Source organism: Festucalex cinctus, chromosome 18, assembly GCF_051991245.1.
Source record: "Festucalex cinctus isolate MCC-2025b chromosome 18, RoL_Fcin_1.0, whole genome shotgun sequence".
NCBI lineage: Eukaryota > Metazoa > Chordata > Actinopteri > Syngnathiformes > Syngnathidae > Festucalex > Festucalex cinctus.
The window spans coordinates 17,036,511-17,060,212 of NC_135428.1; the positions used below are offsets into that span (position 1 = coordinate 17,036,511).

At 37.8% G+C, this 23,702-nt stretch overlaps 1 protein-coding gene across 7 annotated transcripts in view; it reads right to left on the reverse strand.

Annotated features, from left to right (window-relative positions):
• Positions 1–2,797: 2,797 nt before the first annotated feature.
• Positions 2,798–23,702, reverse strand: part of ncam1a (neural cell adhesion molecule 1a) — a 269,343-nt gene continuing 248,438 nt past the window's right edge. For 3 of the 7 annotated variants that reach the window (XM_077504312.1, XM_077504311.1, XM_077504317.1), the window contains 6 exons: positions 22,534–22,714; positions 10,409–10,610; positions 10,203–10,319; positions 8,700–9,056; positions 5,570–5,713; positions 2,798–5,467 (listed from right to left, as the gene is read on the reverse strand). In XM_077504312.1, the coding sequence (XP_077360438.1) occupies positions 5,605–5,713; positions 8,700–9,056; positions 10,203–10,319; positions 10,409–10,610; positions 22,534–22,714 (966 nt within the window). In that variant the 3' untranslated portion in view covers positions 2,798–5,467; positions 5,570–5,604. Of the gene's footprint in view, positions 5,468–5,569; positions 5,714–8,699; positions 9,057–10,202; positions 10,320–10,408; positions 10,611–16,137; positions 18,977–22,533; positions 22,715–23,702 lie in introns of those variants that run through there. The other 4 variants (XM_077504314.1, XM_077504313.1, XM_077504316.1 and 1 more) reach the window with 2 other exon arrangements.

The following is a 23,702-nucleotide window of genomic DNA, read 5'->3' on the forward strand; positions in this document are numbered from 1 at the left end:
ATTAAAAATTCAATTATCTTAATTGTTTTAACTATAGCACAAAATATGTATATTCTGCTGCTGTTGAGAGGCTTTTTATTTAAATATATTGCTGGTATGGAGAAATATTTATCAGTTATTTTATATTATGAAATTACTATCGCAGAAGGAAAAATATCAATATATAAAATGAATAAAATTGTAGTCAATTGTAACATTATATTATATTTTATAGTAATTAGTAAATATATTTTTTGTATAAATGCATTGCTTTTACTTTTTATTGCCAACATACAACAGATACTTTCATTCACATCATGTAAAACTTGATTTATAATAATAATAATGTGAGGGTCATGTCCTGCAGTTTATTTTAGGGGGAAAAAACAAAATGTGCAAATAAAAATTATGAGGGGAAAAAAAAGCATCATTTGCAATAAGAATCCTCCATTTTTTTTTTCTTCAGGAATTTTCTTTTTATTTCCTTCAATGACATTTCAAAGCTTATGTGAAGCGAAAAAACGAGACAAATGACACGAGGCTTGGCCGGAACCAAGATGATGAATACAAACGCACCAGCAAAGCCTGGCTGCAACTATGACAACAATAATAATAATAATAATAATAATAATAATAATAATAATAATAATAATATCGCTCTCGACTTTGCTTTTTGCATGCCGGCCTCTGCAGGACTAAAGTGGAAATGATTTCAATACAAAAGCAAAAATGAAAGAGAGGGAAAAATGAGACCTGAGCAGAAAGTAGCAAAAGCATCTTGATCCTGTTCAGATTCACTAAAAGTCGATGTCTTTGTAAGGTAAGGAAAAAATATGTGGAATAATGCTTGTCTTGCTCATACAGATGTTTAAAAACATTACAATATGGTTGAAAAGGTTCATTTGTGGCAGTAGTTCAATTCAAAATGTGACGTTCATGTATTATTCAGATTCATTATAAATTCGTATTATAATGTATACTGAATTTTTTTTTTTTTTTTATTATGTTCTATTCAACTGCTAAAATAAAATACATTTTCAACAATATTGTAATTTATTTCGAGTCACATGTTTGAATGGAATAAATGTATGGATGGAACTAAAAGAAAAAAAAAATCTCCTTCCACGGAGGACAGTGTCAAGAACCCATCACATATACAAGATGCATCTATTCCGGAATATTATAATAACCTCAACAAATATTAAATAAATCAAAAACAAGCAAAAAAAAAAAAAAAAAAAAAGATGTGAAGAAATGGGAATGCGCGCAACTTGTGGTTGTATTCAAAGGCACTGTGTCGTTTCCAGTTTGCTCACATCTACGAGTGTGTACCGCACGGCTACGTATGCTAACAATGCTAATTGTGTGAAGGCGCGGGGCAGGGGGGTTAAAAGCCACAACAGATTCGCACATTCACAGTTGCAGGCTGAGAGAAAGAGCAACTCTGTACAAAAACAACATCACACTCATTTACAAAAACTTTTTTTTTTTCTTTTTTTTTTTTTAACAAGGCCAAAAACAGAAGCAGATTGCATTCACTTGAAAAAACAAACACACTGTTTTTCTGACAATTTTTTTTGGCGGGGGACCTTTGTTTGTTTTTTTTGTTTTTTTTCTGTTTTACTGAATTTTTTTTTTTCTGTCATAAAAAAAAAATATTCCGAAAAACAGGGGAAAAATATTCAGAGAAACAGGAAGAAAAATTACTCAAAAAAACGGGGGTGGAAACATTATTTAAAAAATAAAATAAAATAAAAAATAAAAAAATAAAAACAGAAACAAATTATTCCAAAAAAAAAAAAAAAAAAAACAGAGCACCAACGTCTGTTTTTCAGAGCAATTTTTATTTTTTATTTATTTTTTTACCTCTGAACTCCAAGTGACTTATTGCAGACCACTGCAATAGACCGATAGACCGTACACACCCATGCAAGCAGTTGAAGCCACAGGGCGGCCATCTTACTCCTCCCATCTCGCGAGCAGACTGCTGTATAAACTATATGGTATACGGACACATGAGACATATACAGCTCATAGGCAGTTGGTATAAGGTGGGGGAGTTGTGCTTGGGTGGTTACTATTTTTATCGTATACTATTTTTATTTTTTACTAACTGCCTACGAGCTGTATATGTTTCACCCGTATGTATACCGCAGGGGTCTCCAAGTTTGGTCCTCGAGAGGCCCCATCCAGCCTCTTTTCCATGTTTCTCTCCACTAACACAACTGATTCATGATCGGGATCGTTATCAGGCTTCTGCAAAGCTTGATGATTAGCGGATCATTAGATTCAGCTGTGCTGAAGGACGGAGACATGGGAAACAGGCTGGATAGGGGCTCTCGAGGACCCAACCTGGAGACCCTTGGTACCGTTTAGTTTACACTGTAGTCTGCTAGCGACGTGGGAGTAACAAGATAGCTGCCCTGTGACTTCAACGGCTTGCGCTAGCGCGTATGGGCTATCGGCTATCCAGTCATATATACAGGTCAGTGGTCTGCAACAAGTCACTTGGAGTTAGGAGATAAAAAAATTACTTCGAAAAACAGAAGTTGGTGCGCTGTTTTTTGGAATTTATTTTTCCTGTTTTTTGGAATGTTTCTCCACCTGTTTTTCTGAATTTTTTTCTCCTTTATTTTCTGAGTAATTTTCCTCCTCCTGTTTTTCTGAATATTTCGTTCTCCTTTATTTTTTGAGTAATTTTCCTCCTGTTTTTCTGAATATTTTTTTGACAGAAAAAAAAAACAGAAAAAAATACTAAAAAACAAACAAAAAAAAAACAAACAAAAAAACAAAGCTCCCCAAATAGCCCCCCCCCCCAAGTAAATGCAATATGCTTCCATCTCCGAATGTGTGGGATGCGGAAAATAGTTTAATAGTGCGCCTAAGCTAACAGCGATTGCTGACAAAGTTTTCAGCAAATTTACAAATTTTGCATTTTGTTGCTGCCTTACAAAAAAAAAAAAAACACCTCTCAAACTTTTCTTAGTTTTTGTGCCTTTTTTTTGCAAATTATGCTAGCTAGCTTTTTGTTTATGTTCAATAAATAGATTTATGACTAAACGCGATTCGTTAAAATGACAACAAACACTGTTTTGCACGCGGACAGCAATTGACTCATTTTGTCAACCATTTTAGCGCTGGTTTTTAAAAACGACGAAAAGATCATTTGTGGTGAAACGTACACATTGTATGCGAGGATCATTTGACGTCACTGCAGGCACGTAGATCAACAACAACAAAACAACAACGGGTTCGGTTTCCCAAAGTTAGTGAGACGTGAACCGAAAACAAATCCAAGTTCGGAACCTGCAAAACGAAAACAAATTGAGGTCATTTGAATAAGAGCGCTGCTTTAAATATTACGTATGGGCGGCGTACATGAACGGCTATATTAACGCATTTTTTTTTTTTTTTTTTGTCAGGCTACATGAACTCCGAATGTCTCTCTGTATGGCCTTTTCTCATCACATGATCATCATCATTTTACAATAGAATCATACTTTATCGGAATCCTTGAAAAAAAAAAATCATACAATAACATGATCACAATAAGTACCCAATGACAGCAACATGTACAGAAATACAGTAACTTTGCAGGGGAAAAAAATACACAAACCAAAAACAGGCATGCTAACAGACTAACTCTGGCAAACAAACACTTAAAAAAAAATAAAAAAAAAAATAGCTAAATAGACAATAATGTCGGCACATGAATTCATGAACACAACAACAAATGGGCATTTAAGAGCCACAATCCCAAGTCACACGAATGGCATGAATATGGCAAAGCATTTATTTATTTTTTTTTTACGTGAAGGCAGTTATGCGTGAAATAAAGCTACAGTCCAACACAGTCAAATAATCGATATCCAATCGAGTTTGAGTTTTGTGACGGTGCACAGTAAGCCTTACAGGGCCACGCAGAAAAAATAATAATAATTTGAAAAATCGAATCGTAACAAGCATAGAATAGCTGGAGGAGAAAGTCAGAATGTTAACAAAATTCATGTTGTAATATTACAAGAAAAATTGCTGCGCAATGAAAATGCTGAAAATAATTTTTTTCACATAAAAATTAAGACTACTGATTTTTATTTTTGTTAAATTGGCCTTTTTCCCCTCATATTTAAAATTTTTAAATGTAATTTTTTTCTAGTTTTTTTTTTGTTAATACTCTGTTTTTTTTCTCATATTTTTTTTCAGAAATTTACAAAATGACACTTTTATCAATCTTATTTTCGTGATAACTGAAAAATTATACGTGAAAAATTAGTCTCATAAATGTAAAATGGTTCTTCATGAAAAATGTCATCTTTTTATCTTGTGGTATTGTAACATTTATTCTTAAAAATTATTCTTTTCAATTTTCCTTGTACACGGACTTCTTTTAATGTTTAGTCTCATAATTGTAAAACAGTTTTTCATGAAAAATGTCATCTTTTTATCTTGTGGTATGTAACATTTATTCTCATAAATTATTATTAATGTTTGTTTTTTTTCTTGTACAAGGACTTTTTTTCTTTACTTTATATACATAACATTATTTTTGTGAAATTGAAACTTTTTTTCTTGTAAAATGACAACTTACGCATTGTGGTATGAATTAACCATTTAATTCTCATAAATCACGTCTTTTTTTTTCTTTAATTTTTTTTTAATATCTATTACAAATGTAGTATTATGTCCGACTTCTGCAATTTCTTGCAAAAAGACATAGAATTATGATATACATATACTTGTGATGTTACAATTTGAATCTCAAAAAATGACAAATTTTTTTTTTTTTAGTTTTCCTTGAACAAGGATTTATTTTCTTTACTTTAGATCCGTAACATTATTTTTGTGAAATTGCACCTTTTTTTTTTCTTGTAAAATGACAACTGATATGAATGTATTAACCGTTTGATTCTCATAAATCCTATTTTTTTTCTTTAATTTTTTTCTTTTTTTTTTTTAAAAGCCGGCGTATCTATTCCAAATGTAGTGTTATGTCCGACTTCTTCTGCAATTTCTTGCAAAAAGACAAAAAAATATGACATATCGTCCTTGTGATATTCCAATTTGAATCTCCCTTTCCTGGATACTGATTTTTCTCGTGATTTTGTTTCACGTAACATTGCGACTTTTTATTCCTCACAGCATTACAACTTGTACAATGATGATTTTATTCCGGTATTTTTTTTTTTAGTTAGATTTTTAATTTTTTTAAATTAATTTAAATAAAAAAAAAAATTTTGTTTGATTTTTTTTTTTTTCTTCTTAATTTTAAGATTCCCCCCATTTCAGCGTGGCCCTCAGACTCATTCTTGTGAGACGGCAGTTGAGTAGAAATGTTTTTCTTTGTCTTTTTTTTTTCTTCCAAACGACCGAAAGGCATGTGCATTAAAGTCTTTACATTTTGTTGGTCCAAAGACACCAAAAAGACAAAAAGGACACCCCGTTTTCATTCCTGCTTTCGCGTTTCTCCTTTTCCGTTGGGATGGCGGGCCTGCCGTGTGAAAATGATGTCAAGGTTTCAGTGACTGTGACCCTACAAACCCACCATCCAACCCCCCCCCGCTCCCTCCCAAACCGCCACCCACCCACCCACCTACTTCCCGCTATTTGACCTCGGCCTTTCTTGGATTACGCTTTGCTCTCGTTGCCGTTGGTCTGGGGCGCCTCGTTCGGGACCGCCTTCACCTCGTTCGCGGCGTTGTTGGCCTCCGTCTTGACGTCGTCCTTCGTCTTCCCGCTGCGGGGACGGGAAAACACAAGGGAGGCTTCTGTTAGCTTTTGTACGAGGCTTTTTGAGGGAAATTGCTCCACCACCCCGCCGCCCCCCTCGCCCTCCTTTTTTTGGAAGCGTGTTTCACACATAATGGGATCACCCCGCCGATCCCGGGGCCATGCATCGGAATGACAGCGTACGGATGTCGCGGGCGCGGCGACAGCCGGCGTGCAAATGGAGACGCGGGAGACACAATGAAAGCACAAAAAAAAGAAGGGGGGAAAAAAAAAGTTGACCTACAATGCAAAGTACACAAAACACACAAGAGGATTAGCGGTCCGTCTGGGCTGAGACGCCGTTAACGCCGTTGTTGTTAGCGTGCGCTTGAAGAAAAGCTGAAAATAACAGCTGACGCGGAACTCTGTTGGATTAGAAGGGAAAGGAAAAAAAATGAGGTCAGCATTCTCTGTTGGGAATAATGTGCCCCCAAAATAGCTTGAAAGGGATTTAAAAATATACAGTCAGCTTTTTAAATCAATTAAAAGGCGCTGGCTGCTTTCATTCAATATATGTTTTTACTTTTTTTTTTGTCACTTAACTCATTAACTGCCACTGACGGCTATAAACGTCAATTCATTTTTACTGAGCTGGCAGTGAATTAATGAGTTTATGGAGGGTATGAAGAGCGAAAGTTCGTAACCTTCTGATGAATACTAATCCAAATCAAGGTGTTGTTCCAGTTTTAACATGTCCCCCCCCCCCCACCACCACCACCACCCCGCCCCCCCAATGTATGGAAGTGGGCGTGGCAAGGGATACTTTGAAAATGTTCAATGTTTGTCCCATTGAAAATGAATGGGGAAAAGTTTATATTAAATGTTAAATTGTGCAAATACTGTTAGTAATGTGGAATCAGACGATATATACCCTGCGAGGCATGAATTTTTGAAGTTAGTTGAAATTTGAACAATGTAAATTGAAAGTATTATGTGGGAGTTAGGAGTTAGGTGGCAATAAACTGCGGAGAATAAAAATGACAATAACATATTTGTGGGAATGCTTTTCAGTATTCCCACAAATATGGTGACGATACGATGAGCAAGGCTTGAAAAGGCGGATGAAAATGGGGTTTTATTTTGCGTATTTTTGGCTTTTGATGATCAGCCTTAGTAGAAAATGGTAGCGACATAAGTTGGGAAAAAAATAAAATCATAGGGTTCAGCACATTTTGTTGTTTTTACATTTTTAACATTTTATGTTGCCCTTATGCCACAATTTATAATGCAAAAAAAAAAAAACTGTTACATTTTACGATGGTGACTAATTGAGTAATCATTTATTTTGCGATATTTCATACAATGAAAATTTGACTGATAGCATACTTTCATGCTAATGTACTATTAGCTGATCTATGATACAGTGGATACACAAGTTATTTTATTGTTTTATATGTATAGCTTAAAAGGGTTATTGAAATTAATAAATAACAGCAAGTACATAAATATGAGCAATGCATGCATTCAAACTGAAGTCAAGATAGAACACTGGAATGGAAAGGATAATGAGAAACAAAAGGATGAAGGCAGGAAGCGCTGCTAGTTATCAACTGCAAGCAAACGGATGATGTGAAAATGCGGCTGGTTAGTCGATGACATTTACATAAACGGGTTACGGAGTGGAGATGGCAAGTGAGGTGGTGAATGATTTCGCTACTTACACTGCTAGCATCCCATCCCGTTTATCTCGCAAAAATAATATTAAAGGAAAAGGTGACACTTTCAAAAAAAGCAAATATCCAAAATCTGTACTTTTAAATTACTTTTTGTACTAATCTGACTAAATTTTCATAAGAAATGGCACCACAAAAGAAAACTCTACACCGAGGTTGGCTCAAAGTGGTTTGGATATTTAGTTTTACTTTGTTGTTTTTTTCCTCTTTCTAAACCTGACCAATGCTAGGTTACAACTTACAACACCCTGATTGCTAATTTTGGATGATAAAAATAAATAAACTTTTCTAGAAGATTCGCTAATCTAAAAAAACAACTAAAGTAATATTTTTATATGCAAAACTCGGGTTCAAACTGGTGCCACAAAATGATACATTAATAAAACTTCAAGATGGGAACAAAATGTGTAACCCCCAAAATGTTTTTTCATTATTTTGTATTAAAATGTACGAAATTATCTTTAAAAACTTGTGCCAAAAAAGGAAACTCACAACTTGAATGTTGAATTGGGATCAGAAAATTCATGAATTAAAAAAAATAAAGCACCAAAATCATGTTTTTTCTTCTTCTTTTCTTTTTTTCTTTTTTTCTTCTTAAATATTTTACTGATTACAGACCATTACTATTTGCAATCAATTCTAAATTCTGGTGAGAAAATATTCTAAAATCCTAATTATAAAATTGAAATTTATTTTCATTATTAGAAGAATGTTTACTTCTAAGCAAATTACCAAAATGTTGTATTAAGTCTGTTTTTTTTGTTTTTTTCATATTTTGTTTTAAAATGTACTAAATTATCTTGAAAAACTTGTGCCAAAAAAGGAAACTCACAACTTGAATGTTGAAGTGGGATCAGAATTTTAAATACTTCAACTAATTAAAGCCTATTCATTAATTTTTTTGCCCACAATCTGATGAAATTCTGCACCCCAAAAAGGAAGCTAAATTCATCTTCGAGCACCTTGAATATGTGGTGTTATCAAAATTGTAATATTGTCTGCAACATAAATTGGAAAAATAAATTTTGACCGAATTAATATGTCGTTGTTCTTTGTTTAGATGCAAAATCATCCTGAATTCTGATGAGAACTGAGTAAAATTTTAAGGAGTGGTAAAAAACAACAGAACATTTTCCAATTAAAAAAAAATAATAATAAAATAAATAAAAAAATAAAAAATATATTACAATTGGGCTGAATTTCCCTTTCAAATGGTCTTTTTGAGGTGCTGGGATGCAAACAGTGCAGCGAGAGCAGATGTGCAAGTGCAGACGTTCATACTCATGTTGGGGGTGCGCGATGGCGTGAGGTGCGTCCTTAGTCGGGCCGTCTACTGGACTCGGGGGGCTCTCGGGGGCCTCATGTTGCTTCCGCGGCCCCTCGCCGTTGGCCCTGACCGGCTCTGAGACGGGGTTGGCTTTAGGGGCGTCGCTCAGGTCGACCAGCGGGCCGACGTCGGGCTGGCTTTCGACCGCGCCCGACCCTGCGGCGGGGCTGCTTTTCGGGGCGTGGTCTTTGGCGGGGCCGGGGGCGTGAGTCGGGTTGTTCTGCGCCGTGCTAAAACTCTCCGCGAGGGAATTGGTTGCATGAGTGGGGAGAACGTTTACCGCCAGGGGAGTGGCGTCTGCGGCAGTGGGCCTGTTTTTGAGGGAGTGTGGCGGGTTGGGGGGTGTTAATGGTGGCGGTTAAAAGTGGGGGGGGGGGGGGGGGTTGCACAAGCAGAAAGGTGAGGGTGAGAAAGTAAAGAAGAGGGGAGAGGAGGAGGGAGAGTTAAGGCTGAGTGTTGCCGCCAAACAGAAAAATCAAAACAATCCAGATGTTAGCAGCACAAAACAAGCTCCAAAACAACCATAAAGCAGTCACAGAGCAGGACTCGGAGTCAATAACATGTCTGAATTGAAGAAGAAAAATAAAATGTCAGGGTTTTTGGTGCTAGAAAATAATGCTTAAGCTCATTAGTTTTTGTATAAAATAAATAAATACATGTCAATAAAAGGAATCATCAAAACAATATTTATTTGTTATTTTATGAATAAAAGTGGATTAACTTTTGTACAAAATAGATACATATATTTCATTTATTTTGCTGTTGGAACTACACTACAAAATAGAGGCACAGCACCCCTAACTTTGAAGAAAGTTCACATTTTGGAACATTTATGAATGAAAAACAAACGATTGAAGCAAATAAGATAAAGTCTTTTTACATTGATTTTTTTTGTACACAATGCTACTAAAGTCTGTTTAAAATTTAAACATTTAAACTTTAAATGATGGCAAAGCTAACGTTGGACACGTTGGAGACTAACTTGACCAAAATGTGTCATTTTTAAAAATACATTCATGATTTAAATAAGACAAATTGCAAACAACTCTATAAACACCTCACTAGCAAGTCAGCTAGCCTAACTAGCTTGCCGGCTCCGTAAAAATCATTTTGAGAACATTACTGGACTAAACGCAACTAACTTCTGTTGAGTATATCCTTATAGCTAGCTAACTAGCCAGCTAGCAAGTTGGCCAGCCAGCTGGCTAGTCAACTGGCCAACTAGCTAGCTAGGTAACTGGCAAACTGGCTAGCTAGATACCAGTAATTGGCTTGCTAGCTAACTAGTAGACTGGTAGGTTGACTGGTAGGCCTAATCTCAACCAGCATGAAATTGTTTTATTTTGGATTTGATTGATTTATTTGCTCTATTTATATTTATTTATTTCACTTTTCACCCCTGCAGTGTGAAGGAACGAAGCAACCAAAATGGCGGTCGGCAAGCTGTCCATACTCACTCGCGTTCCGTCAAGGGCGTGGTCTCATTGGGCTCCGTGGGTCCGACTCCCTCCTGGTTCTGTGTTGGCTCTTCCTCCGTTCTCACCTCCACAATGGGCTCCTTGGATTCATCCTTCCTGTTGGGACAAAAAAAGTGCACAAGAACAATCGTATCAGTTGTGTCTGCACCAGGTGTCGACATTCTTTTTTCGACTTCCGGACTCACGTGAAGGCGGCCTTGCCCTCCTCGATGTCCTTGCTTTTGGCCCCTGGGCCGGCCTTCCCACAGAAGTTGACGGCGATGCACATGAGGAGTCCGCACTTGTTGAGGAAGTAGCAAGTGACGTCCACGGCCACCAGCAGCACGAAGAAGACCACGATGAGGATGCCCACGATGGCGCCCGTGCTCAGGCCAGAGCCCGAAGCGCCTGGAAATGTGATCACCAGAGGAAGGTAGGGAAGGGGAAGGAGTGGCGAGAAATGCTGTCAAATATTGAGCATGCTATGAAGCCAGCTAACAACAACAAAAACAAAAAGACACAAAAGTAGAAGCAATGATAAGAAAGAGGTTTTGATTATATGTCATGTTTATTTTTTTAATGAACCCAATTTTTCAAGAAACTGTTCTATAGACCCTTCATGCTTAAGTGTGCCCCTTGTGGTGGAGGGCAGGGCGTCAATGTGAGTGAATTAGAAAACAATGCAGTGTGAGCTAGAAAATCGGTCAAACAGTTGATAAAACAGCGAGCAATGCTATGGTGAACTTGTGCACGGCCGACGGATGCTCTAATGGCTCAAAGAGAGATGAGAGCATTCTTTCGGCTGCAGGCAGCGATTCTAAACCAGGCGGAAGACAGTGAGGAGTGAAAGACGAGCACGGTGGCTAGCGCGATACTACGATGCAACTGCTTTGCAACCACAAAAAGTACGAGGATATGCTCAGATCATTTTATATCAGGTAGTTTTTCTCTTTTTCATGTACAGTGGGTCATAACATTAACCTCATTTGAGGCAGACCGTGCCATATTATCTTTAGTGAAACAATCATTCATTCATTTTATTTTTTTTATTTTTTTTTGCACAAGTATTCAAGTAATTTTGAACGAAAAAGAATTATCGATTTAACACGATATTCACAATTAACATTTTAACTCGGCCTTGATCTCTACTGAGGAAAGTGTTGTAAACGTGCGGTCTGTTTGTTAGCAGCTAGCAAGCTAAGATAGCTCAAAGACTTCGATATACAGCAAGACGAGTATATCCGGACACAAATGATTTCATGAATGACAATTTACACCATGAAAGTAGTGATCAACGTACTGTTTCGACCAAAAACAACATACCTTAAGCTTCCCCTTCCACTTTGCCCTCCAACAAACAGCATTTTTTTGTAGCTAGCGGCTCCAAACGGCTGGTTTCAATGAGTCGCAGTAATGTAGTGTCCTACTCGTGACGTTTTTTGTGACACTTAACATATTTCCCACCTTTTAACGAAAATGCTTGCCGAAAATTAAGCTTTCTACATTCATTTGAGACTTGCCCCCCGAGAGGCGCAGTGACGTCAGCTGGAAGGGTCTATAAAATGGGCTCTTGAGGTAGTTTGTCAGGTTTTCTCATTTTAGGTGGTTTGTTTGTGTTAAATAATTTAATGACTGAACACATTTGTTTATGCACCACGGCTTCATATGTATGTACGTTCTCGATATGTGGCATTGATGTTTTATGGTCCTCTCAATTTGAGCCGCCATTTTGTGGCATCTATATACAACTTAGAGGGGGATTCTACTTCCGCTGTGCCTTTAAGGAAGGTCAGGCCTGGCGCTGTAGTGGCTAATGGTTAACATGGCCGCGAGCCCCCTCCGCTTAAAGTCGTGTCACGATGAGTGATAACTCCTCTTTTCCACTTTTGCCACAAATACATTTCCCAACAACACACGCTCAATTGATTTCTAATTGGACGTCTTCCTCTCCTCGGCGGGCACGCCGTGGCCTCCGTTTTCCAGCGCCTGGTAAACACACAACAATGCTCGTTCCCCCCCGCTTCTTCATTTGCATTTTAACAGATGCAATAAATCATGCAGCGTACGTTCAGAAAAAAGGGGGCGGAGATGGTGCAAGACTCGCATGTTGTCACACAGCGAAGGGAGCATAAATCAGGAAGTGTCACCGCGGACGACGCAGACATTTCTCTTCACCGGTCTTGTCAGCTAGCAGCGCTCTGAGCTGCGTGTGATAAGCCTCAGCGGCACCGAAGAGCGGACCCTTTTATGAAAAACGTAATCAATACCACACTAAGATGACGGTTTACATGACTGGACGATGCTTGCAAGTGACAGCTAATGATTTTCCCTTCACTACTTATCCAAGGTAGTCCAGCAGACTGCTTTGACATCCCTTTTGGACGCTAATGAAAGCCCAGCAGCTTTCCTATTATTAACATGCTAATTGAACTACGACGGCAGGAAATTGATTTGATAAACTGTACAAGCAGGTTGAGTCACAAGCATGCTAATGGAATGAATTAAATTGCTCCTGAAGGTGCTACTATATATACACGCATATATACGTATATTAGGGTTGTGTACGAAAGGGCGACGACTCGAAATTGGCAAATCGGAACGTTCCCAATCAAGTCGAAGCGGGTCATAGCATATTGTTGTCCGAGAGGACTGTTTGGATAGCACCTGTGACATAGCTATGTTGGGAGTGCAGGTGGTAAAGCTACATATGCGCCTCATTCAAGCTAACGCCCAGAAATAGTTATTAAAGTGGAGGTCAACCTTAAACATTTCTTGACAACAATAAGTTATATGTGACCTTACTAGTATAAACATGACATTCTGATTAAAATTACATTTGTGGAATAAGAGTTATGAAAGAAAATCCAGCCATTTTTATCCATCTCAGGGGCGGTCATTTTGCTACTTGCTCTCGACTGAAGATGACATCACAGTTGCTCAGGGCTCAGGCAACCACCAATCACAGCTCACCTTTTTTTCTGGTTGAGCTGTGATTGGTCGTCTCCTGAGACCTGAGCTACATTGATGTCATCTTCAGTCGACAGCAAGTGGCAAAATGGCCGCCCCCTGAGGTGGATAAAAAAGGCTAGATTTTGCTGCTTAACTCATATTCCACTAACGCAATATTAACTCTTTGACTGCCACACGTTATCCAAAAAACAACTCGACAGTGTCAGCTGATTTCGAGCATTTTAACTCATCTTTCAAGGTAAACTGAATATTGTGTGCTTTTACTACATAAACATGATGGGTCCCAAATGAAAGATCGCGTTCCATTCTTTCATGAGGGGGGAAAAAAGTATCTTCCTTATTTTGTTTTTTTAGTAATCACCATTTTAAAATAGGTATTTGAGTGACATTGAGCGAAAATTGAAAAGATAAGGAGAAAACAAGCTTTTTGTGAAACGATAGTGACTTTTTGTTTTGTTTTGTTTTTTTGTTTAGTGACGCTCTGTGAATTAGATTTAATATGACAAAGGCTTTGATCATCACGTCATCCTTGAAAAATTTCTATTTCATCAGATTCAGTCATGTTTCATTGTAATTCCACAACGGCAGCCCATTGAAAAGATATAATGCTGCCATCTGCTGGCCATAGTTAGTGGGTGTTTTTGATTCCACAACACATTGACCAGGCAGCATTTCAATTTTGTTTGATTTTAAAAAAACAAACAAAAAAAACATGTTAGTGACGTAATTTTACGTTTATGGCGGCATACATCGTGATTTTACTCATCGTTATTACACGTTTTTGGCAGTCAAAGAGTTAACCAGAAGATACAATCTTTAGACCAGTGGTGCTGCATAGAACATATTGTCAAAAATATTTTTTGGTGAGACTTGATTTGGCCAGCTAACGGCACCGTTCTAGCAACAAACGAGACGTGGACACCGGGGCTGACAGACAAACTAGCTTAGCACTAGCTAGGATGAGTCTAGTAGCAAACAATGGACTTAAAATGGGACCAAAGACAAAAAAACAACACATTTTGTTCTGCCATTAGCCAGAATATAGCACAGGATCATGGAGGTTAAAGTAAATTATTGTCAACTAAAAAAAGCCGAACTTTCCATGTGTTGACACACTGTTGCTACTCCGATATATTTGAATGAGATATGTGAAAATGGCTCTGTAAACATTTGATCAAGATAACACTATATAAGTGCACACAGGTGAATGGGATCGGTTTAAAACGCAGAATAGAAGACTCATTTCCTGACTGATGGTATCATGTTTACGAATATGACACATCACCCCCCTCCCGGGAAGCTACGATCTGATAGGCGCTACATGCTATCGCCTCGCCGCCAAGTGAACGTTTTATCTGGGAATGAATAGAAGCCAGATTTCCAATTTGGACGAGAGAAAGTACAATTTCAGTGTATGGAAAGACAAGATGAGTGACAGCGGATAGAGGAGAGGCGGCTGGGAGGACGTCAGGCGACTTTCCAGGTGGACCTGAGCCACGCGACGTCCTCTCACTGAGGAAGGAGACCTGGAGAAAGGACAGACAGCGTGTGGACACGGAGAAGGACAAGGACAACAGACAAAAACGACCAAACACCAGGAAATAAGTCCAAAACTAGTCAAGATGGCGCCGGATAATTAATCGGTTTAAACTTTTCTTTTTTTTTTTCAACATATTCCAAAAGCGACATTATGTGCAAAAACTTCGCAGGGAAGTTAACAACCGCCGTAGTTTGGAGGCCCGGGTCACCTTGACCACCTGGGATGACAACCAGATAATTGTTCTTTTACACCGATATCATTTTCCCCGCATCAAAACCGTTGTCAGTCTTCTACGAAGTCTGAAAACCCGCGCTAAATGATTGATGAGCATCCAGAGGGAAGCAGATGCCCGAGTCCCCCCCGTTCATTAGCGGGTGCCATGTTTTAATTAGCCAGGCTGGGAAACAATCACCAAGCGCATCTGTTTGATTACAGGAAAAAATGTACACACGTTTCGCTGGCGCTCAATTGTCACTCATTTTTTTGTAAGTGCGTGCCCTCGCGAGCTAATTGCTTGTCAGCGTAACCCAGGGGTAATAATAAAACACATGAATATAATAAAGCTGCGAACAATAATGAACGCAAACTTTTTTTTCCACGGCGAATCCTCCTAATGATAATAAATCAACTCTGAGGACGAGTTCTGCCCACATTAGCTAGCTTAGGCAAGAAAGAAAAAGGAAATTAGCATCGCACATCTTCTTCTTATTGGACGCTATTGTCAGCATTTCAATGTACAAACCTTAAAAAGTGTCCAAAATGGCCTCTTTAAAACAAAATGGCTGACTGCCTGTTCCTTGAGACATTTTGGTGTCGATCGATAAAACTAGTGTGGGCTGGATTCCAGGGGGCACCACGGATGACTTTAGGTAAAAAATAAATACTTTATATGTACTAATCAAAATCTGCGCTTCTGTTAGCCAACATTTCGTTAGCCTAATAGCATAACTGACTTTCTGTAACGTAAACTTATAACATAAATGTGCTTGCTAAAAATTGTTTTTTTCATTATGTCTGTGTAGATTCTCAGTCGTCCAAGTCATTGTAAACGTCGAATCGAGGCAACAGGAAAACGTTCAAATCTGACTTAGGCAAGGCGGCTATGCTATTAGCCTAACGATATGCGAGGTTTAGCAAATTGTCGACGTCCTGATCATTCACTGCCATGCAGCCAACTTAATGTTGTAAGCTGTTTTTGAGCATTTTGACTGATTTTTCAAGACTCGCCCAATAATATGTTGTTTGATTACACCATATCTACCAAATTAAAGAATTATAATATCTTCTTTCACCACAAAGAACAATGTTTGATTCTACCATTTTCCGTTCTTTAGTAATGCAATGACTGAGTTTCAAGCCTTTTGTTTGTCATTTTCGTCTGACTTTGATGGACACGTTCTTCACATCACCTGACAAAAATCATCATTCAAGTGAAAGAAAAACAGACACACTTTATTTCCACCCCAACCACGGTTACATGGAAACACACACAGATATGTACTTACAAAAATGTCTTCAAACCAAAAGCAAAAAAAACCAAAACATTTCACATAAACCTAAATGATGCTCTTTTGATAGCGATGCACGTCATTTTTTTTTTTCCTTTTCATAAATGTCCCCACTTTGTAGTATAAAGACGAGTGAAAATAACAGCTGATTTCTCTCTGAAAAGATTATGTACACACGAAATACGATCATTTCACTCTCAAAGTTTCCCACCGTCTCTTTTATACTCTCAAGGCATTTACGTCAAAAATGTTTTTTTGAGAAAAAGTGCACCAGAATTCATTGAACATTCCGATTTGGAGCGTTTAGCCTCGCCTGCTTTTAACACATTCATAATGCTTGACTGGGTGGGAGGTGGTTTCGGCGGGCACATTTGGGAATGACCGGATTGGAGGGTCCACACGTCATGCTCTTGTCATGCTCTTAGGCCAAGAGAAGAAGAAGAAGAAGAAATAAAAGCCTCTTTTTTTTTTTTTTTCTTTTTTTTTTTTAACTAGGTCAAGCTATTGCAGACACACAATCATGTGACTCTCAAGTTCACGTTAAGGCATTATGAATGTGTTATTCTGAACAAAACGCCACCCGTGATCCGACCCGTCAACATAAATGCGAATGGCGATGGGCATCGGTCGACAATGGAATTATCGGCCAATTATTCCATGAATGTTTGAACAAACATTTGCTTTCAACTCCTGTTTTGACACGAGTTGGATGCAGATCAAGTTCCCATCTGAAGACTGCAAAAATATTTCACCAACAATCAATATTGATGGGATTCCTCATGATCAATATATCGACTATAATGCCCATCCCTAACTTGTAAATCTTTGGACCCAGGGGTGTCCAAAACTTTTCTTTTTTTTTCCCACCGAGTCCTGCGTATTCTGTCATGTCTACTTAACAGGAAAAATTCTAATTTCAGCTTTTCATCATCATAAACAAAAGGGCTACATCTAACTCGGTAAAGTTTTCAAATTTTGTTTTTTTGCTTTGTGAAGACTGCATTTGTAGTGAATGTTAAAAGTTGACACACCCCTGTTCAAATGGAAATGTAAATAAGTTACACTAAGATAAATAAAAAAAAAAAAAAAAAAAAAAATCCAGCAATAATGTGACGTATAACCTGTACAGCTCAATTGAATTTTTATAATATATTTTGACAATGGGTAGTACATACAAACAACTAAAATGTTGTAAATGTGTGCACACCCCCTTATATCTGGCTGGCCATACTTTACCGTAGTTTTTAGTTTTTTTTGGTGGGGTGTTTTTTTGTTTGTTTTTTTTTTTTTGGGGGGGGGGGCATTTGAACAGGGGTGTGTAGACTTTTCCTATGACTGTATACATACATACTGTACAATATGCATGTGCTGTCGATGGCGGACACGTGTTGTAAACTGCTACCCTTTCTTGTATTTGCCTTTCAATGCCAAATCCAAATGTTTTCATTCTATATGGCAAAATTTCCGACAGCGTATTAGGGCCACTTAGATGTTTTTTTTTTTTTTTTTTTTTTTTTTTTTTTTTTTTTTTTTTTTTTTTTTTTTTTTTTTTTATAAAGAGGGCGGGGGCAATATGATGAGAAAAAAAGTGGCAAATTTTCCAATTTTTAATAGGACGAGAAAAAAAGTGGCAAATGTGCCACTTTATAAACAGGCAACTATGATATCGTTAATCTCTGCTAAAGCAATTAGTATTGTTTGAAAACCCGACCCAAAAGTACATTTTAACGATTTCTTCCACCATATAAATTTTGCAAACTGTGACTTGTGGAGCGTGATACATTCGTTTCCTTTCTGCCGGCACGACACTTGGCAAATTTGCCAATTTTTTTCCTCATTATATTAAAAAGTGGCAAATTAGCCACCTTTTTTTTTTTTTTTCCTCGTTATATGGCACCCGCCCTCTTAAAAAAAAATTCTATTTTTCTATGTGGCCCTAATTCGCTGTCGAAAAAATTAGACCTACATTTTTTTTTTGCATCAGCTCAAGATAAAAATGACATTTGCTTATGGATGGGAAGCCAAAACCCATAGATTTTTTTTTTTTTTTCCCCTTAACATCTACGTTTGTGTACATTTTTACACTCTCTACTAACAATTGAAATGTCAGAGCAGGAGCACTCAATGTTAAAAAATAAGATGCCTGAATGCACAGATTGGATTTTTTGTGCATCTGACACTATTTGCTACCAATTTCGTGTCCAAAATAGGAAGTGCCATGCAGGCTAAAGTGTTTTCAGGTGGGCTGCATTGTTTGTTTTTTAGAAAGCACGGTGGTGGGACAGTAAAAAAAATAAAATAAAAACTATGGGGCCAAAATTGCACTTTGGACACCCCTGATATAGAAAGTCCTTCCATTATATTCACATACAACAAGAAAACATAACAAAAAAAAAAAACAGACGACTCATAATCCCGCCAAAAGCAAAGTGATGCACATCCAGAGCACCCTGTCACAACAATCATAAAAGCAACATGTTGGACTCGTCATCTTGTTTTGATCTTGTTTGTGGCTGCACGAGGCTCAAAAAGGCATAGAAAGCAAAAAAAAAAGGGGGGGGGGATGTTGTTGGATGGATGTCAGAGCCAAAAAAAAAAAAAAACGGTTTTCGTCTCCTCCCGATTATCTCTTCTCCTGGGATGAGATCAGTTTTTTATTTTTATTTTATTTTTTTACGAGAGCCAGAGCGCAGTCAGCGAGGTGGGGAGCAGAAGAGCTGCCAAACTGTACGTCACGCATCGGCAACCCAGCGTCGCTGCGGGTGCCCACCGATATTTCCAATTCGAGCGCCACGCAAAATCAAAGAAAAAGCCACCAGATCGGCGCGGATGACAACGTCACGGTCCGCAGGTTGCCCCCACCACCACGACACGTGGACAAAGACGAGACGAGACGAGACGAGACGACAAGAGGGTGGAACAACAAGGGAGGAAAAAGGAGAAAAAGAGAAGAGGGGAAAACAGGGAGAGATAGAAAAAAAAGTCAGAAAAATACAGAAATACAAGCCATCAAAGGTTGTAGAGATTAAAGTGAGGAGTTAAAAAAAAAAAAAAAGAGGAAGCCATAGTGTGTTAGTTAGCAAGGCAGATGGTTTGTGGCAGGCATGGATGGAAAGTGGAAGGAAAATGGTGAAAATTGAAAACACTTGCAAGACTGTGATTTTGCCCCTAAATATTACAATTTAATACGCAATTATTTTTCCCGTGTATTTTAACATAATCAGACCATACACACAAATGTTTTAGACTTGTAAGTTAGGCTTATGCTAAAATGAATGTTTATCGATTGACTTCAATTGGAGTTACGAAACACTTGCAGTCTTTTTGAGTGTTCACAAGGACAATCCTGGAAGGTGATGCGCATGTGCAATGGACTCAAGTGACTCTCAAAAGTTTGTGGGCTTTCCTGTCAGTGGCACACAACATTTGCATTTATTCTTTCATGAAACACAGGATTTCACACGGGAACACGGGATTTATTTACGTACAATTTTCATGTATATATTAGGGATGTAACGATATCCAAACATCACGATATGAAGGTCACAATACGATAATAATTATCACGATATTGTGGAGAGGTTGACGATACCAAAAAAAAAAAAAAAAAGGTTGTAAAAAATGTATTTTGTTCAAATAAAATATTAAAAATTAAAATATAAAATTAAAATAGTGTAAAAAAAAAAGCTCATAATAAAAAACAATATTGTGCTTTTGTACATTATACCAATGTATATAAACAACCTGCTATCTCTAATAATACTTAATATTAGTGTTGTTCCGATACCGATAATGGTATCAATCGGCAGAGGTCGCGATAGTGGATTAAAAGAGTGGCATCCGTATCGGTGAGTACTAACAAGTAACATGCCGATACAATTATTTCCAATGCTAATATAGGATTTTGGATGCAGAATCATGTGTCTTGTTCGTGCACAACGTTCACTGATATGTGACATGTTCACTGCATGCCAGTCTAAGATATCCTATTGGCTCTTGAATGCTCTGACCCAATGGCAGGACAACTTTTTCATGTTGAGAAATAAAAACCTTAGGTATCGATATGGTATCGGCATCGGCCGATACTGCAAAGCTGGGTATCGGAATCAGTATCGGGAGCCAAAAAATGATATCGGAACAACACTACTTAATATTATATATTTACTACAAGCACACATTGAGTTCCTCCACATATTGCTTCACAAGCATGTGTTATGTTCCCCTTCAATTAACCATTAGCGTGGAATTTAAACATAGAATGACCAAAACATGTCTTGTGAAAATTAAACTGCACTAAAAAAAAAACTAGCCACCAGAGGGTGCTAGAACTGCACAAATGGAAATCAACCTGACTTTTTCAACAGATTTTAATATCGTGACATGAAGACGACGATATATTGTGGCAGTTTGAACGTTGCGATATCACGATATTGCCGTTATCGTTACATCCCTAGTATATAAATTTAACTGAATTGCTATTTTAAGTACAGTTTCCTAAAACTGTGAATAATGTTACAGTAGCTTCCAATAATATTAAATATACTTATATCTGTTTTTGTTTTTCGGTTAAAAAGGAAAAAAACCCTCAATTTGCTGATACACTACATGCTTTTCATTGGTCGGCAGGAATATTTTACACTGCAAGCAAACGTCTGAAATTGGACGCTTTGTTGTATTCTAATGTGGAGAAGTGATCGGCTGCCATTCAGCTTTGGCATTGAGAATGAAATGCGGCATTGTAGAAAAACATGCATTGGCACTGACAACGGTATTCAATGTAATTTTTCAGATTTCCATATTTTCTTTCAGTGATTTGGAAAAGCTATTACCGGTAGTACATCCTTGGATAATTTACCAAGTTTTTTTAGATGAGGCATTGAAATGAAAAGTTTTTTTTCCCCCCATACAAAAGAAGAAGAAAAAAGTGGCTTGGACATTCGCGTAAGGATGGGATAACTTTTTTTTTTTTTTTTTAACTTGTTTTTGTCAAGCCTTTTCTAAGCCTTGTGGTGCATTGTGGCAAGGAAGCAGCCCAGCTTCAACATTATTATACACAGCGCAACAACAACAGAGCGAAGGACGACCGATGGAGTCGAGCTTTTAAGGATTAACTGCACCAAAAAGAAAAAAAATAAATAAATCACTCTCGGCCTGACAGATATCTGCTCAGCAATGAAGCGTCGGCCGCCCTAACGATGGCGAACGTAGATTAGGAGAGCGACGTATAGCGCGATGCCCGAAGCCACGCGCCGCCGTTTCCCGCTGTTGCGAAAACGTTCTCGCGCTGTTCACTCAATAGTTTAGCGTTATCTTGCCACGCCTGGCCACTGGAAGACCGCCAGGTGCCTTTTGAAATGCTAATCAGCTTCTCTTTGGTGAAGGTGTCACTGAAGAATCTGCAGTTGCATTTCAAATGTTCAACATATACGGACACTTTATTAGGTACCCCTTGCACCATGCAATCATCCTATTTTTCATTCATTAGCTATACAGCAGTATCAATCAAAGCTAAATTGTGAAAGAATGTTCTTTAGTATTTAAAAAAAAAAAAAAGTATATATATATATATTTTTTTAAATATTGAACGCCTTACCCCAAATAGATATTTGGTGCTCTTAGCAGTTGGACTTGTTATGAGGATGATAAAAATGCCTTAATGCAAATAAAGACACATCCAGGACTCTCAGAAGTTGAGTAAATAAATACCATTATATAGGTCAATATTCTTAACACAATGTATTTGTGCAAATAATAAAGGCCTTACCCCTAATAGACAGCTAAGTTTTTCTGCAGTTGAGTCAAAAACGACCCCAGTCATTATAGGCAATGGATTTACAAATAATAAACGCCCTAACCCTAATTGATGCCCGTTACCTAAAAAAACACATCTGACCACTATAGGGACTATGGTGTTTGTAGTTTTATGGCCATGGTAGTCCTATGACACATTTTTACAATATTAAATGCCGCACCACGAAAACGTTTCTGCTCATGACATTTAAAAAAAAAAAAAAAATCAATTTCATATTATTATTATTTTAATTATGATTTTTTTTTTTTTTTTTACATAAACACCTTACCCCTAATAGAAGTCTTGTAGTAGCAAATGCAGAGAAAATAAAATAAAGTAGTAAATAAATGCCCTCAGCCAGTACATGGTAAATACAGTGCAAACAACTTTCTGCTGACGGCATTCATTTGAGGGGGTGGAGCACATTCTTAGAAAAATGAATACCTTATGCCAAATAAAAGCCTGCTAACGTGTGTGTGATGTGCGTTTTGGAGAGGGAGCGAGGCACAATGAACGGAGTACCTGGCATAGTGGTGGGTTCTGTGGCAGTTCTGAAGGAGAGCACGCCGGGCTGGGATTTGCCCTTCTGGTTGACCGCTACAATCCGGACCTCGTACTCGGTATTCCAGTCCAGTCCGCTCAATACCACGTACTCGCTGCTGTGTGGCATGCGGATCTCCGGTTTCCAGTCGGACACGTGCTTCTGGAGAAGGAAGCGGCAACATTTTGTCAGTGGCGATTTTGACTGTAATCCAGTGGGGGAAATGGTGGCAGATAAAAAAAGACGTTTTCATGTTTAAATTTGCAATTTGTCCTCTAAAATGATCACAACAAGAGATTGGAAAGCATTTATAATTCATAATGCGAATAAACTCATTTTAAAGGAGCGCTTGCAAATAGTCTGACAAATAATCTGAAATTGACGAACTTGAAAAGTCACTGCAAGATGTTTGCAAAATTTAAACAAAAGCAATAAAAACTTTTCTTTTCTTTTTTTTCAACATTTATTTTTTTGTTCCTGTTTGTGCAGATTTTGATTCTGTTCCAATTCTGGTGCCAACCCCAATTCCAGCTCCAGTTCAATTTTAGTTCCAATTCTGGTTCTAGTCCTGATTTAGGTGCAATTTCAATTCTGTTCCTGGTTCCGATTCCGGTTAAGTTTCTAGTCCAGTTCTAATTTCAGTTTTAGTTCTATTACAGTTCTGTTTCGGTATTGTGCAGATTCTGATTCCCTTCTGATTCTGGTGCCGATCCCAATTCTGTTCCGGGTTCAGATTCCGGTTAAGTTTCTAGTCCAGTTCTGATTTCAGTTTTGGTTCTATTACAGTTCCGTTCCGGTTATATGCATTTTCTGATTCCGTTCCGATTTTCTGGTGCCAATCCCAATTTTGGTTCCAATTCCATTTCAGTTATGATCCTGGTTCGACTTCTGATTTAGGTTCCATTTCTATTCCATTCCTGGTTCTTCTGATTCTGATTAAGTTTCTAGTCCAGTTCCGATTTCAGTTTTGGTTCTGTTAGCGTTGTGATCCGTTTCCGGTCCTGGTCCCATTATGCTTGGGTTACTCAGTTTGATTCTGGTTCAGTTTGACTCAAGTAATTTTGTTTGGTTTCATTTGGTTTTGTTTAGCCTTGTTAACGAAAAAAACAAAAAAACAAAATTAAACCAAACCGACCGGAATGGGAACAAA